The 14,466-nt window shown below is 39.8% G+C and overlaps 1 protein-coding gene across 1 annotated transcript in view; it reads right to left on the bottom strand.

Moving 5' to 3' along the window:
- The window catches only part of brinp1 (bone morphogenetic protein/retinoic acid inducible neural-specific 1), a 103,921-nt gene that overhangs the window by 69,879 nt on the left and 19,576 nt on the right, over positions 1-14,466 (bottom strand). Inside the window, exon 2 of the mRNA XM_069710713.1 lies at positions 8,565-8,832. Within this exon, the coding sequence (XP_069566814.1) occupies positions 8,565-8,782 (218 nt within the window). The 5' untranslated portion in view covers positions 8,783-8,832. The remainder of the gene's footprint in view (positions 1-8,564; positions 8,833-14,466) is intronic.

Below are 14,466 nucleotides of genomic sequence, written 5' to 3'. Positions count from 1 at the left end.
GACCAAATATTATTATAATTTTGATACAACTTTGGTAGCTATAACTAACTATGTTAGTTTGTACCCGTTAGCCCGAACACAACTATCAGCTTCGATTGTACTGAATACGTGGAGTTTATGAACCTCAGCTGCGCCAAACCTTAAACATGAAACAAGATCTAATCAGCTCTAACTACCTGTGTGGATGGATAACATCCTTACTGCATACAATACAAAGTGAAGAATAGCAAAGGTCATGGACTGCAAGGACTGAAACCTTGGCTTCACGTTTGAGAATTAAAAACTGAATGGTACATAGTTTTTGAAATGAATTGCATGGAGGAGCGTTTGCTGCCCAGTGTGACAGAACTGATATTGTTTCAGGAAACAAAAGGACCTCCTTTGGTGGAACATTTAGTATGATTGAGTGGCTTGAACCAGCACATCACAGAGATGGTGTGAGGCATCGCTGCTCCAGTATCTCCTCTAAAAAGCTTGTTGCTCTCGTGGTGAGGTTGTATTGCCAGTCTCAAGGGACAGTGGCACAGGCGTCCCACGCAGTGAATTAGTCAGTACTTAACCCTGACAGTTTCTTCTACCCTCCTGTTTCTCCTCTAATTACCATCCCTTCCTTGCCAGTAATTAAGTCATCCCACAGCGTGGGCTTTTTACCACTAGATTGGAGAAGGAAAGTGGCAGAGTCCCTCCCCAGATCAGCTCCTGTTGGTTCTCCCAAACCTACATAGCTGTGAAGTGTAAATCAACACCGAGCATCAGCACTACTCCAGTGATTGTAATTGCAGTGCAGCCCCAAGACGGTATTGTGTTTTGGATATGTGTCTTTGTGTCTTCGGTCTATGTATAAACAATGAGTACATTTCAGTAAAGATTACAGTAGAACTGATGTTTTCTGCGAAGCCACAACAAACCATACTCACAAACGTGTAGTCACTCATAAAAACGTAAGTTTTTTCAAATAACAGTGAGAACAATCTGGAGATTTTAGCTGTCCTGGAATTTGAGTTTGCCTGACTGGCTTAGACAAGCGCTCGAAATCCAAGTGTTGGAAGTCGTTCCTGCTTCAGTCAGCAAATGGGAATTCATGTATGCTGCCAGAGGACGAGGCGACAGCCAAAATTCATTACGGTGACAGCATGTTTGTCAGCCATCTAATTTTCTAAATATTCTCAAACACCTGGTAACAGCATCTCTGGACATATATCTATGTTTATATATAGATATCTATATATCTTGGTCTGTCTGTGTGTGTGTATGGAGATATAGATAGTAATAGAACTTTTGTGACCATCCTCATTTGACTGCTAAAATCCATCATCTACATGAAAAAGAAACTGTAGTAAATTCACCTTTTGGCTGAACAATCTTATCAAATTCTTTGCCTTCATTTCATGAACAATCGTCCATTAAATGAGACGGCGACAGAAAAAGGGAGAAAGAGAAGGAGTGAGAAAGACATGGAGACAGACAGAGACAGAGACAGAAAGAGAGAGAGAAGTGACAGCAAATGAGGGATGACTTCCAACCAAAATCCCTGGCTGCTGGACTCAGGGACATTGCAATTACATGGTCAGCATCTTAAACCCTGAGGCCACCAGGATGCACTTTTATTGTGTTCTGCTCAATGACAATACAATAGAACAGGTGACATATGGCTTTAGCTGCTGCAGATAATGCCAATGTAAAAGTTTCTGCAATAAAAAGTTCCGTTCCTTTGTTGAATAATAAGATTAAATTGTAGAAAGCATTTTTGTTTTGTTTTGTTCACAATGCAAGGGGCATTGTTATTAGTTTAGTTGGGTTGCTATCGTTTCTTCTATTTTATTTCACATCCATCCTGATTCCACCACAATGTTTGTCCTTACTAGACTGTCTCTGTCAAGTTATCACGGCAAAAAACAAACAAACTAATGAATAAATAAATGAAATTATGTCATATCACCCACTGCATTGGTAGATAAACACATGGATGAATGAAAAATAGTTGAATAGGATATTATTTTTCTCTTGGTGCGATGAATTCATACCTCAGTGAATGGAAGTGAAAACATTTTGACAGATGAAACACACATGGTTTTATAAGTACAGCTATGATGAAATGCGGAGAAAGCTTTAATAACACGTGGCTGTCGTTGTTTTTTTTGTTTGCGGGAGAGCGGTGTAATTTGCTACGTGGTTTTTGTGAGTCGTCTGAATCACTCCACTGCTGCTGTGTTCTTCCTCACCTTGACTATGACCTTAATGCCAGCTCACCTGTCTTCTCCGCCGTTCCTTGTTTTAACGCTGAACTCATCGGACCCCCCTTCGATGTCTCAAGCACTTACATGCATTTTATTTATCACACGCTTTTAGCACCTTCCTGTCTCACTGCCTAATGGCATCCCGGACCCCTCAATGTCTCTGTCCTCTTTCTTGAGTCTGTTTCATCCTTCCTTACTTCCCGACTGCCCCTCTCCTTCTCTTCCTTTGGCTACAGCCTGCTGAATTAAACATCGCTGCAACCTCTCTCTCTCTCTCTCTCTCTCTCAGCAAATCTGCCGACTACATCGAATCCTCCTTCCCTGGCTCTATCTAATTACAGATGGCTCATCCAAACTAATTCAAGACCTGAGTCGGACAAATGTTACACCTTGTTTCCTTTTAAAACAAATGAGGTGCAGATCAGCACTGACGGACACTTCCATGCCGAACACATGCAGAAACTCAATGAGTGTTTTTTATTTTATTTTGAACAGATGTTAACATATTGCAACACTGCAACAGACAGTTGCCCACGGCAAAGTAAAAGGAAAATTTGAAGAAAAAGGGGAAGCGAGTCTCAAGATTCAGGACTATCTGTTTGATGAAGGGTTTAAATTAGAGACCGAGTAAAATAAGTTTGCAGATGCAAATTAGAGCTGCGGATTATTCACTCAAGTTTTAGTGCTGATCAAGTGCTTGTCTCTGGTTATAGCTGGGAATATTTAATATCATGAAGGGAATATGCAATTAGAGATATGCATAATGTGCTTGCAATAAATAGAACCATGTCACATATGTCAAAGCTTGCATCCAACTTTTCTAGCTGCAGAACAAAGTTGAACTTTGAATGTCCCTTGTTTTAAAAATCCAGCTGTAACCGTGATCCCTGATTCAGTAGCAATCTATATTTTATGGCAATAAAATGATGCGACAGATGGTTTGTTGCACGGTGCCATCTGAGAAGTCGTCTTTTGGAACTGGGAGGGAAAAAAAAAAAAAAAAAACTTGGCTCATGATTGGATGAACCATCTGTCAATCAACATCTAACACCAACAAATTTCAACCAATGAGATCAATTTTGTTTTCAAACGAACAGTTGTCTCTCACTGTCGTCACATCTGGGGCCCGCCCACAGCTGCCAGCAGGACCTCATGGCATGATGATTGGTCCAAACTGCTGCTCAGTCGAACACACACACATAACTTGAAGCCTGAGAAGAAGGTTTCTTGCGCTATCGTGTGATTTTGATTTTGCAAGATAAGTAGTTTCAACCCTTAAATGTATATCGGCAGGTCATTAAGTATCCATGACGACTGCACATTACACACTGTATAGTTAATTTATGTCAGTTGAGGACTCCGTCTCCTGGTATTTATCAAACTAGTTGGACAATGTTCTGGTGTAAAAATGTCAAAATAAATTTTTAAAAAAAGCTTCTTTTTAAGTCTATACATGAAGGGTGTATACGGTTGGCAGGAATACAAGCTATATATTAAGTGCTGAATACAAATTATAGAGATATGCTGTAATTTCAAGTTTGACCTTGTGGTCAGAGTTTTGTCTCCGTTTCAATGGCTAATCCCAGAGACAGTGTTACAACGAAGCATAGAAAAGGACACAGCGACTGCATGTCAGATAATATTCTCTCTGGACGGTCCAAATATCTCCAATTACTGGCCATAAGAGAAGTTAGGCCTGACGAAAGACTCTCGTGTTGTTACCTCAGCTGCATGCAAGTAGTCGTCCAGGACATATTTCCAACTTGGGAAGCAAGAAGGTTTCTCCTCTGAAAATCATTGCTATTCAGCCGGCTGAGGCCGAGGCCAGAGGAAAGCAAGGCGCTGCCACGACTACCAAAAGCTGCTGGTTTGGCCAGAATCACAATCATTTCACCTGAAAAACACACACAAAAACGTTGCGCCTCTTCTGTCCATCTGCACTCGACCGTGAAACAGTGGAGCGGCACGCGTTGCTTGGGAACCACTTTGGAATAACCATGACTGTGTGACCGTGATTAGAGATTACTGTGATGACTAATTTGGGTTTAGTAGATGTCACTCTATTAAAGTTGGCTGAGTGCAAGTGAAGACAGTTTCAACATGAAAAATGTATGTATATCTATAAATAAATGTAAAAATGTATGAATAACATAAATATATTTGTTTTTGTGACTGTTAATGTTGCCCTAAAAAGATTATAAGCAACATTATTTTAATATAGTTTATTATATGGCTTTGTACAAGTGTCAGGTTGCTCGTGACAGAGGTGTGACAGAGGTTGAAAAACATACATCCGTTCTATATTTATATTTTTTTAACGCTACCAATTTTGTCATTGTCATTTGAGGCATATTAGTCTGTCATGACGACCACCAAGATGCTCTTTAATTCGATTTCAGAGTTTTAGAAACGATTATATCTTTATTTTTGTGCTGGAAAATCAGTAGATTTAACACTAGTCGTATGAAAAGCAGCTTTTACTGCTGTATCATCCAAACAGTCCAAAATGGCATTCAGCTGGATGGAAATACAAACTGAGACAAAGTGTGATATTAATGACGCTAATGTAACATTCCCAGTTGTTGTATTATACAAAGGAACATCTGCCTATCATGTGTTAATATTTTTCTTTAATCAGGTATTTTAGTAACATTTGGTAACAGTATGTAGGCTTTAATGAGTCTGTAATACTAATGATAACTGAAACTATTCCATGCATAAGCAAATATCTGAAATAAAACAAAGAGTATGTCAATTTCCCTCTTTAAAGGAGTCTGCATCTGCCAATTAGTTTATACAACGAGTTACATGTAAGCATAAGTCATACAAGCTTAGATGTACATAGACATGGCGGGGGAGAGGATGGGGGGGTATTCAGGAGAGTAGTTGTAGGAAGAGAGACTGCGGTTGAGCCTTCCCGAAGTGTTATGAGCATAAGAGACAAAACACCTGTGAATGAAGGTCCTCACTCAGTAACCCCAGATAAATACTGAACACTCTTCTTCCCTTGATTCTGAGGCTTCGTAGTAGGTTGTGTCTTACGTAGGTGGAAGAGCAATATGTGCAATCGTATTAACGTAGTTAGCCGAGGCACCGGATAGGTCTAGACAAGAAGTGTAATTGAGTCAGTCGACCTTTGTGGTGTCCACAATAATATAACACTTTTTAATCAAAGTCCTAAAATTGGACTTTCTTTGTTATTGCCACAGACAACACCCTGGTTTTGATTTAATTTAGTATTATATTCTCACAGGTAGTTGCCGAGTTTTGTTCAGCACCTTGGATACATTGAGGTTTTGATGAGCCGTGGTTCAATGACAAGAGCAGCTCCATCAAACCTCTCTATTCATTCAATTCTGCGTGGCTTTTCAAAATGTGATCAATCAGAGCGATGCATTTTCATAAATATTTTTATTATAAATAACAACCCTCATCTTCCTTCTTTGATTACAGTGCAATGCAGATTTGAGGCCTTTAAAATGCATTAATGGCGACCAGATTTGCATTTATATTGGATTTTTGCTCGGGCACACAAGAACCTGAGATAGAGCCTCGCGAACAAAGACCAAACAGAGAGCACGCATCATCTGAAACACATTTGACCTCATAATAGAGTACAAGCAAGAGAACGAGAGATGCTAGTGTGAGCAAAACAGGCCATCGAATTTCACCGCTAACTCAAGCACACATTGATATGCCTTATTCAGCTCAGGTCAGATACAAAAGCAATATGCTGCCAGCGGTGAAAGTGGCTTTCTTGTGACTGATGAATACCATACGTGAAATGTACACTTCGGCAAAAGGTTGAAGGGAAAAAAGGATGCACCTTGAACATTGCCATCAGTAGTGATAGAGTGGTGACAATTACTAATACAAAGCACACTCCAATAATTTCGTTAAGAGACATAAGTCTGGAGGGAGAGTAGTAATTGGTGCCCTGTGGTGTTTCTTTCCCCTTCAAGTGACGGTGACCTTTTCAGAGCACTAGACAACCGGCTGGAACCTCCTAATTCTGTGTTTATCCTTCAAATTAGGCACAGTGCCCACGTTATTAAAGATGGGGCAGATTTGTTTGTTGCTGATCAGGTTGGCATTGTCCACGCAGCGTGCCGCTGGGGTAATCTCTCTTGATAAGTGAACCCGAAAGGAATGGATGCTTTGTCTCTCTGCAAATCTGATTCAACCACTTTCCACTACTAAATCGTCGAGGCAGAGAAAGTCCCCGGGGAAATTTACAAAGCGATTCGGTCCTCATTGGTTGTTAGAGTAGAGCACGGCTGGGCAATCATGTGCCAAGGAGGACTGAGGGTATGTATGATTTCATTCCAACCAAACACTACACCAGCTGATGTCGCTGATTTCCTCCCCCTCACTGGTTGAAGATGTACTAATCACTGAAAATAACTGGTGGTCCAGGTTGGAAGAAAAATCCTCCAGAAGAATCTACAGCTTTGGGGAACGTTTCACACCTTGGCCTCAAGTACGGTATGACTATTGACAAAATCTATATCTATGCTGAAAAGCATATTTCATTTCGTCCACGGCAGCAGTCATATAGCACACTGCACTGCGGGACATTTCTGAGATCTGCAGCTACAAACGTGAAATGGATCAATCAAACTTTACTTTGTCATACTGATGTGCAAATTTGCTGATTGTTGTCGTTTGATTTTTAATGAGAAACATCACATTTTTCACACTCTTAATACACAGTTTAATTGTCTTGTCACGATGAAAGCGATATCTAGCCCCGATGGCGGAATTTCATGCCACTAATGGTTTGTTAAGAGTGAGAAACGAGCGAAGCCACCTGGGCACAGCAATATTCCCAGCAGCAGCCGACATGCAAACACACACTCTCTGTTTTAATAAATCACTGCAGCATCACAGACACTCGACGGCTGCACCGAGTCTGCGGAAAGTGACTTCTGAAGTTTTGCCTCTGAGATTCATGTCTCTGTGCAACATCCTGCTCTGTCAAGTTACACATTATGCAAATGCATTGTTTACTGTTCATGTGGCAATATCAAGGCACCAAAGCCAGTGGGGACCAGAGGGCTGTGGCAAGTTACCAAGAGAGACGCAGCAAAGAGAGAGAGGACTAAGTCAGGAAAGGAACCGCTAAAAAAGAATGAAGCAAGTGACTCTCTTACTCTGTTTCAGTCCTTCTGTAACTCTGAGTTAGCAGACTGCAGCTGGATGCAAGGAAATCAAAGCACGTTGTTCTGAGAGAGAGGATTTTCTAGCCATCCAATTTGTGTACATTTACCTCAGTATGTGAGCTGTGAAGAAATCTTTGATGCGAAGCAACAAAAAACTTTGGAGCAGTTCATTACTTTTCCAATTACTGAATGTTGAGCAGGATTATTTGGATACAAGTACAGAAGAAGAGACAAAAATTTAATATTGACAACAATCAGTAATAAGTTATGTAAGACATTAGTCATTGTCATGGTCCCAATGCAGTTTAGGGTTAGGGTTCGCATAGAATGAGAACTAATTGGATATGAGAATGTTATTGTGTATTTTGATATGTGTGAAATTGAAAAGTGAAGGAAGTCATGAATGAAATTACTCCTTTGGTATGATTTATTTGCCTTGTGACATTTTGGGCCTTTTACTTTCCAGTGGTGAACTATTTGCACTCCTTTAAATGTGTTCAGACTAGAGGTGTGTAGAGTGTGAATTTCAAGGAGGGAGACTCTAATCCTAAACACAGTGAAATTGCATTATGTGATGGAGCCAGCAGTTTAGGATATTGACTCATGACTTAAAAGTCAGTTTGTTGTATCTACCGCCCTGATTTTGACCTTTTTGAAATACGTCATAAATGCATTTAAAATGCGTTATGCACAGATATTAAACGTGTGTTATTAATTCCCAAAGTAGCAAAATGTTCCACTTAAGCCACACCAGTCAGTGTTATTTCTGCTTAAAATAGTAGTCACAGAAAACACTACAAAAAAGACTAATAAAAATGTACAAATGTTGCTTTACAGCTGCAATACAACTCTAACTGCAACACTCTTGTTGTTGGTTTATGAGGATTATTTTCTTATCCTTTGTATTTTCTTGTCAGTCGATGAAATTGGTCCCAAGTAACAGCAAAGGTAAGCGAGAGTCTTAGTCGCACTTCATCAATATAATAAAAATAATTTATAGTGCTGCGACTGACTGCATCTAAATTTAAAAATAAGTGCTCTTATTAGAAATGTACACAGTTCAGCTTTTTGCAACTGAAATCTCAAAATAACAAAAAAGCATTAAAATAGACATTCTCCTAAAAAGCATGAGAGGCATCAGTACACAGGCCAAAAGTGAACTCACCTATAAATTTTATATCTGGTCGTAAATCCTTGGCGGAATCTTTCCACAAAGGACAGATAACTCCGAGAGTGGTGGAAAGGTCCACGGTCAGAGATGAGCCAGTCATATTGCTTGGTGACATGTTGTTCAGTGGCCGACGGGTCCTGGCGGGAAGACTGAACTGTTATATGGTCCCATATAAACAGGAAGCAGATGACCTCAATAAACCTCCAGTTCATGCTTTTTTTTAAGCCGCTCTCTGTTCATTCTCGCTCCATTATGTGGAGACCTGATGGGAAGAGAGAAGAAAAGGGAGGGAGGGAGGGAGGGGAGGGGGGGGGTGCAGAAAAAGAGAGATGTTACACCACAAAATCTATTTTAGCAGTACAAGAAGATGTCATAGAGTTAGGTTAATTGTCTTGTACTGAACAAATAAGATGGTGCCCTTGTCATTGTCACTTAATGTGACATGGTATGTATTTATTTTCTGCTCTTTTTTAGATCGTTCACACTTCATGCCTCCCAGGATTTTTTGTAATTTTTTTTTAGAAAGCCACGCAGATTGCACCTCTCCATACAAGGAGCGCTATTCTTTTGCAGACGAGCAGGAAGTACACCCTCAGCGATGGGGCTGTCTTTTTTTTTTGTAATTGGTGTCATGATAAGCTCTGACAAGGTCAGAAGACTGCTTTATGATATGTTATGACACCCAGCCACTAATGTGGAGGAGCACAATCTCCCTTTACCCAGTGGTGTCAATTACTGCTGGAGGAAACGTTCAACTATTGACTTCATGGTTACGAATGATGTGGTACAAAATGTTGCTTTTTTTTGTTCATCAAACACAAAATAGGACCTCAATTTTGGTCCTGCGTAAGAAGAGATGGCTGATAAAATGATATCATTTTTCTTATCAATAGCTGATAGCATTATTATACTAAATGTGACCCCGTGCTCTGAAAATATTTAAAATCATTTAAACAAAAAAGTGGACTCAGGGGTCTGCAAAGTGGCCGTCTACTCTGTAGTAACAGTTTGTTAAAACCCTGGAGGCAGCAGACGATACAAACCTCGCCCTCCCTGGATTATAACGCACACTGAAAATACAATACAATAACTAATATTCTGATATTCACATCCTATTTATTGGAAGCAAATGGAAAGAATACATCTAGACAACATTTTATAAACTCAAACAAAACGTTAAAATGATACAATCCTTCATTGTGCGTGACTGTGAACAAAAATATCTATTTGGCACTAAAAAATTATGTGTCGTAGTTGCCGATAAGGAAATGATTTTCATCAGTAATTGCATTAAGGAACTTCGGCCCCTGGCCGTGGAGCAACAGTGTGCTATCAACTGCTACTGTATGCAAAAAAAATTCCCTCCCTTTCATGGTCTATTAGACAATAACACATCATAAAAGAGCAGGGAAAATTTAATGGGCCTAATCCTTTCCAGTTAAATACATGATGAACTACTTGATTGCCAAAGTTAAAGTAATCACGGTGGCACGGTGACATAGTGATAGAGACATTTTTATTATTTTCTTTTTTTCTGTCATCATAGTTCAAATTTGTGTAATTTTTTTGTGACGCCTTAGATTAATTCTGTATTGAATTATTAAAACACTGTTTCACCTACTTGCAAAAGGACCAGGAATAATTTGGAATAATTTGAATATCATCTCGCGTAATTTACAATAATTAGACTATTTGAAGCACAATCAGTTCTTAAAGTAATGAAATGTCAACTACTGAATGAGAATACTGAATAACAGCTATAAAAGCAGGCCTGTTTTAGGTTCATTATTTAAGATTAATTTGAACTTTGGTGTCAGAATTAAACAATATCCAATTTAATAGGGAAAGACAATGATGAACAGGCGATGGATAATAACATTAGTGCGCATACAGTACAAGTAAATACAATCATTAGTAAGTTAATAAGTAATAAGTTACTACTTTTACTGATGACAGATTGGACTACGAAATCTTATTGAAATCTTTTGATGGCATGTCACAATAAAAACACAAGACTGCTTACAAATAAAGAAGTAATATGAGAGTGCATTTTGAAATCCAGTGTAATCACGACCACATTTTATAACAAGCTGAAATGACCTTTTTAGCTTGTCACATACGTTTGTATTTAAAATCCAGTTAAACATTAAGTATCTATGCAGCTTCAAAACATTTTCTCCAGCATTTTTCTAGTTTGTATTGGCCACGACAAGACACATTATAAAACTGCTGTATTTGCAGTTGTACAGTATGCCTCCAACCTTTTTCCCTGAGACTTACTTTGACAAAACTAACACTTATTCACATAGCTGAGCTTCACCAAACCAGCTGAATAAGCTTCTTTTTTGTGAAAAATAACAAATTGATCCTCAACACACACAAACCTAGTAGTGTCTCTCATCAGCTGCTGTCATTGTCTACTGCCAAGATGATTAATGGTAGACGATGGTTCAAATATGGATGTTGCTGCACAGAAGCTATAAATTCCACATGGATGCTTCACACACATCTCGATCCAACAGCATAGAATCTCTAAACAATTACTGCAGTTTCAAGCTGGATACCGAAAATTTGTGTCACCAGTTCAGTATCCGACCAAATGTGACATATGGTCACAATCTGCCATTCTGCCACTGAGTTATGGTGTTGAATAATGGACACGAGAATGCAAGAAAGGACACCAAGCAGGCAAATACTTTTTGGGGGGAGTTGTGAAGCCACAGTCAAAGTGTATTGTAAATTATACAACTTCTCTCTCTCTCTCTCTCTCCCCCCCCTCCCCACACACACACACAATGATAACACTAAAGTTAGTTGGTATGTGCTCTTGATTGGTCCAATGCCATGAAAACCACCTCTGGAGTTTACTCAGAGGCTTCGTCCTTTCCACCACCTGAGGTGTCTTTGCTGTCTGAATCCCTGAAAGCTCCCGCAGAGTGTACATTTACATTCATATGGCCACATGATGAGAGTAAATCCTCTGTGCTTCTTCCGATAAGCCACGGTCCAATCCGTACATTATTAACTGTCTATCTTGTACTGCCGTGCAATGATATTCATCCCGTGCCAGATTTTCTGCTTGTTTGCTTGGTGAGTTTTTCATCTGAACATTATCACATTTTAAACCAGAAGTTATTGCTCGATAAAAGAGACCGCTGGTTGAAACAAATAACAATAATTGGCAAAGAGGAATTCTGGCCAAAATATGAATTATTATAGCCATTCAACTCTAAAATCTCATGTGTTGTTACCTTTTCTTCATGTGAGATCTTTCCCCGTTATCAAAAGATGCAATTTGTCTGAATAATGAGAAATGCTCTAATGCAGGAAATATCTTGTAATGGCAAAAGATAAGGTTGAAAAAGGAGGAAACGTTTTTTGCGGTTAGAAAATATGTGACTCTCCAAAGAAAGGCTGACAGATTGATCCAAAATGCTCTCAAACCGCAATCACTGCATGCACCCTTAAAAAAAAAAACAACCTCAGGGCTCCACCTTTCTGAATCAATGCACACTGGTGAAAAGCACTGTCCACATGAGGTGGGGGTGATGGACTTGTGGTATTTTGGGGGTTGGAAACGTGGTGCAGTGAACCAGCTGCACATCCAGAAATGGCCTGGGATTAGGAAACAGATACACTCTTATTCTTCCCTTTAAAAGATGCAGACTCTACAGAAGGCTGCTCTTTCAGTTTAAATATGGAAGCTACAGAGAGCAGTCGGAAGCATTTACCACACAGGGAAAGTTTTTCTTAAGAATTCACTAATGTTCACATGCATGAAGTGCTGACTCACTAAGAGCAAATATGCAGCACGGTAAATAAACCACTGAGGGTGCGTGATGTCAAATTAGCTCGGGAGGAGATAACACATTTGGCGAATAACGGTTACCCAAGTCCTAAGAGAACTGCTCAATCTATGAAACAGTTCAATGACATCACAAGGAGAGCCAAATAATTTGGCGGAGTACCACAGGGACAGTTTAACAACTGGATGCGGCTGTTAACCATCCAGTCTCTCACTGGTACTGATGAATTGACTGCGTTTGCACACCCAGCTCAGAGTCTAGCAAAGTTTAAGAGGCTGGAGGTTAAAATATATATCCATAGTTCATCAAAACCTCCAAATCATTTCACGGCTGATGTTTTGGTGAAGGGATAATGGGGCCCTGCTCTTCCCCGATCTCCACAAAGTGGATTTGACAGGACAGAGTGATATTTACAAAGGTTTATTGCCACGAGAGAAAATGTTAAATGGCAGAGGCTGTGCAGAAAAAAACAACAACAACATTGGCTGTCGGACATTTACTCCATATCCCATGTCAAGTTGATTATGTAAATATTTGTTCTCACTAAAAGTCACACGTTTCATCATGAAGTCCAAAGAAAACCTCATTACCATAAATACTAAACACGTGTGGCAGTAATTCTCACCCAAATATCAACGGTCACAATTGGCAGGTCTCGTCCAAACAATCAATTTGAACTTAATTCAATTATAATTCATAAATGGTGGCAAATGATATTTTGTTCAGTGTTTGTTAATCAACAAAAGATAATGTAACACATTTTATGAGCCCACTCCACTCCTTCACTCTAATATTTTCAAACCTTCCACCAAAATGTATTTGTACCAAGCTAGATTCTGTGATCACAACACACATATCGCAGATTTCATCTGGATTCAACACATTTTGTTGGGGATTTGTGTAAAACTATATATAGGTACATCTATTTTGTGTTAATAACTGTTATTTTCAGAGTGGATTAGCGAAACAGAGAGAAAGAGAAATAAAGTGGATCACGTTTACCCTTGAATAAGCAGGGTAAAAAGGGGAGGATGTCTGCTTCAGGAAATCACAAGACAGGACAAGGGAGGCTTGTTTTCTCCATCCTCCTTTTAAACAGCCTTATTCATGCTGCAACTCCTCCTCCATTCTGGTTCTTTCAAGGGGATTCAATCTCCATTCTGGTCCTGTCACGAGCTTTGCCAATCAATTCCTCTCTCCCCAGTGTGGGGCCTTATAGTGTCCCTCTTTATTCTATAAAGTTCATAAGAATGGGGGGGCTTGTTCGCCTTATTTGTATTCTAAATCCCAGGGAGGCTAGAGATCAGGAAGGAATGAAGCCTTTTGCAGAGACAGGTAGACTCAGGGGAATTAGAACAAATATACTGTATTTCTGCTCTATTTGTCCACTGTTCATACATGACACCTGGCCACCGATATGTAATATTTATTTCCTACATTAAGCGTCAAAGGAGCTGGATGGGTATATGCAGATGGAGTTCTCTCTGAACTGTTATCAGCACAGCTGCCTCAGAGACAATTTACTCCGTGATACAGGTATAATGCGCGTAGTGAAGCAAAACCTTTGACGCAGGGTTATGGATGGCTGGCAGCCTAAAAATGATTTTTTTATACTCCTCTGGGTTATTTTAACACAGTTCATATTAATATGACCTCAATGGGACCAAAGGTGAGATTCATGCAGGATTCATGCAGGGGAATGACAGAAACAGGAGAGAGAGAGCAGAGTTGCATCTAAATATGCCAAACCGCTGTCATCTGAATTCTGAGAATTATTATTGCACTGCTCACAGTCATGTCTGGAAAGGGATGGTAATGGTCTGCCACTTGCAATTGCTGGGAAGCAACAGAGGAATGGGAGGACCGGCCGTGGCTAACTGCATTTGTACTGGATTCTACCCCCTCCCACCCCACCACCACCCAAACCAATCTCTCGCCTTGCTCCTGTCGTATCTTTAAGAAGGACTGCAGTGGCACCCTGACCTTCAGAAAACGTGGCTGAGCAAGCAACACTGTTTGATAATTAAATTCTCTGGTTGGTCAGCAACCAATCAGCTCAGCTCGGGAATCAATGGCTGATTTTAAAGAGC

This window comes from Brachyistius frenatus, unplaced genomic scaffold (genome assembly GCF_029030835.1).
Source record: "Brachyistius frenatus isolate BFR_SWC_R1_liver_20210118 unplaced genomic scaffold, ASM2903083v1 Contig_94, whole genome shotgun sequence".
In the NCBI taxonomy this organism is placed as follows: Eukaryota; Metazoa; Chordata; class Actinopteri; family Embiotocidae; genus Brachyistius; species Brachyistius frenatus.
This window is presented reverse-complemented; position numbering and strand designations above follow the sequence as displayed.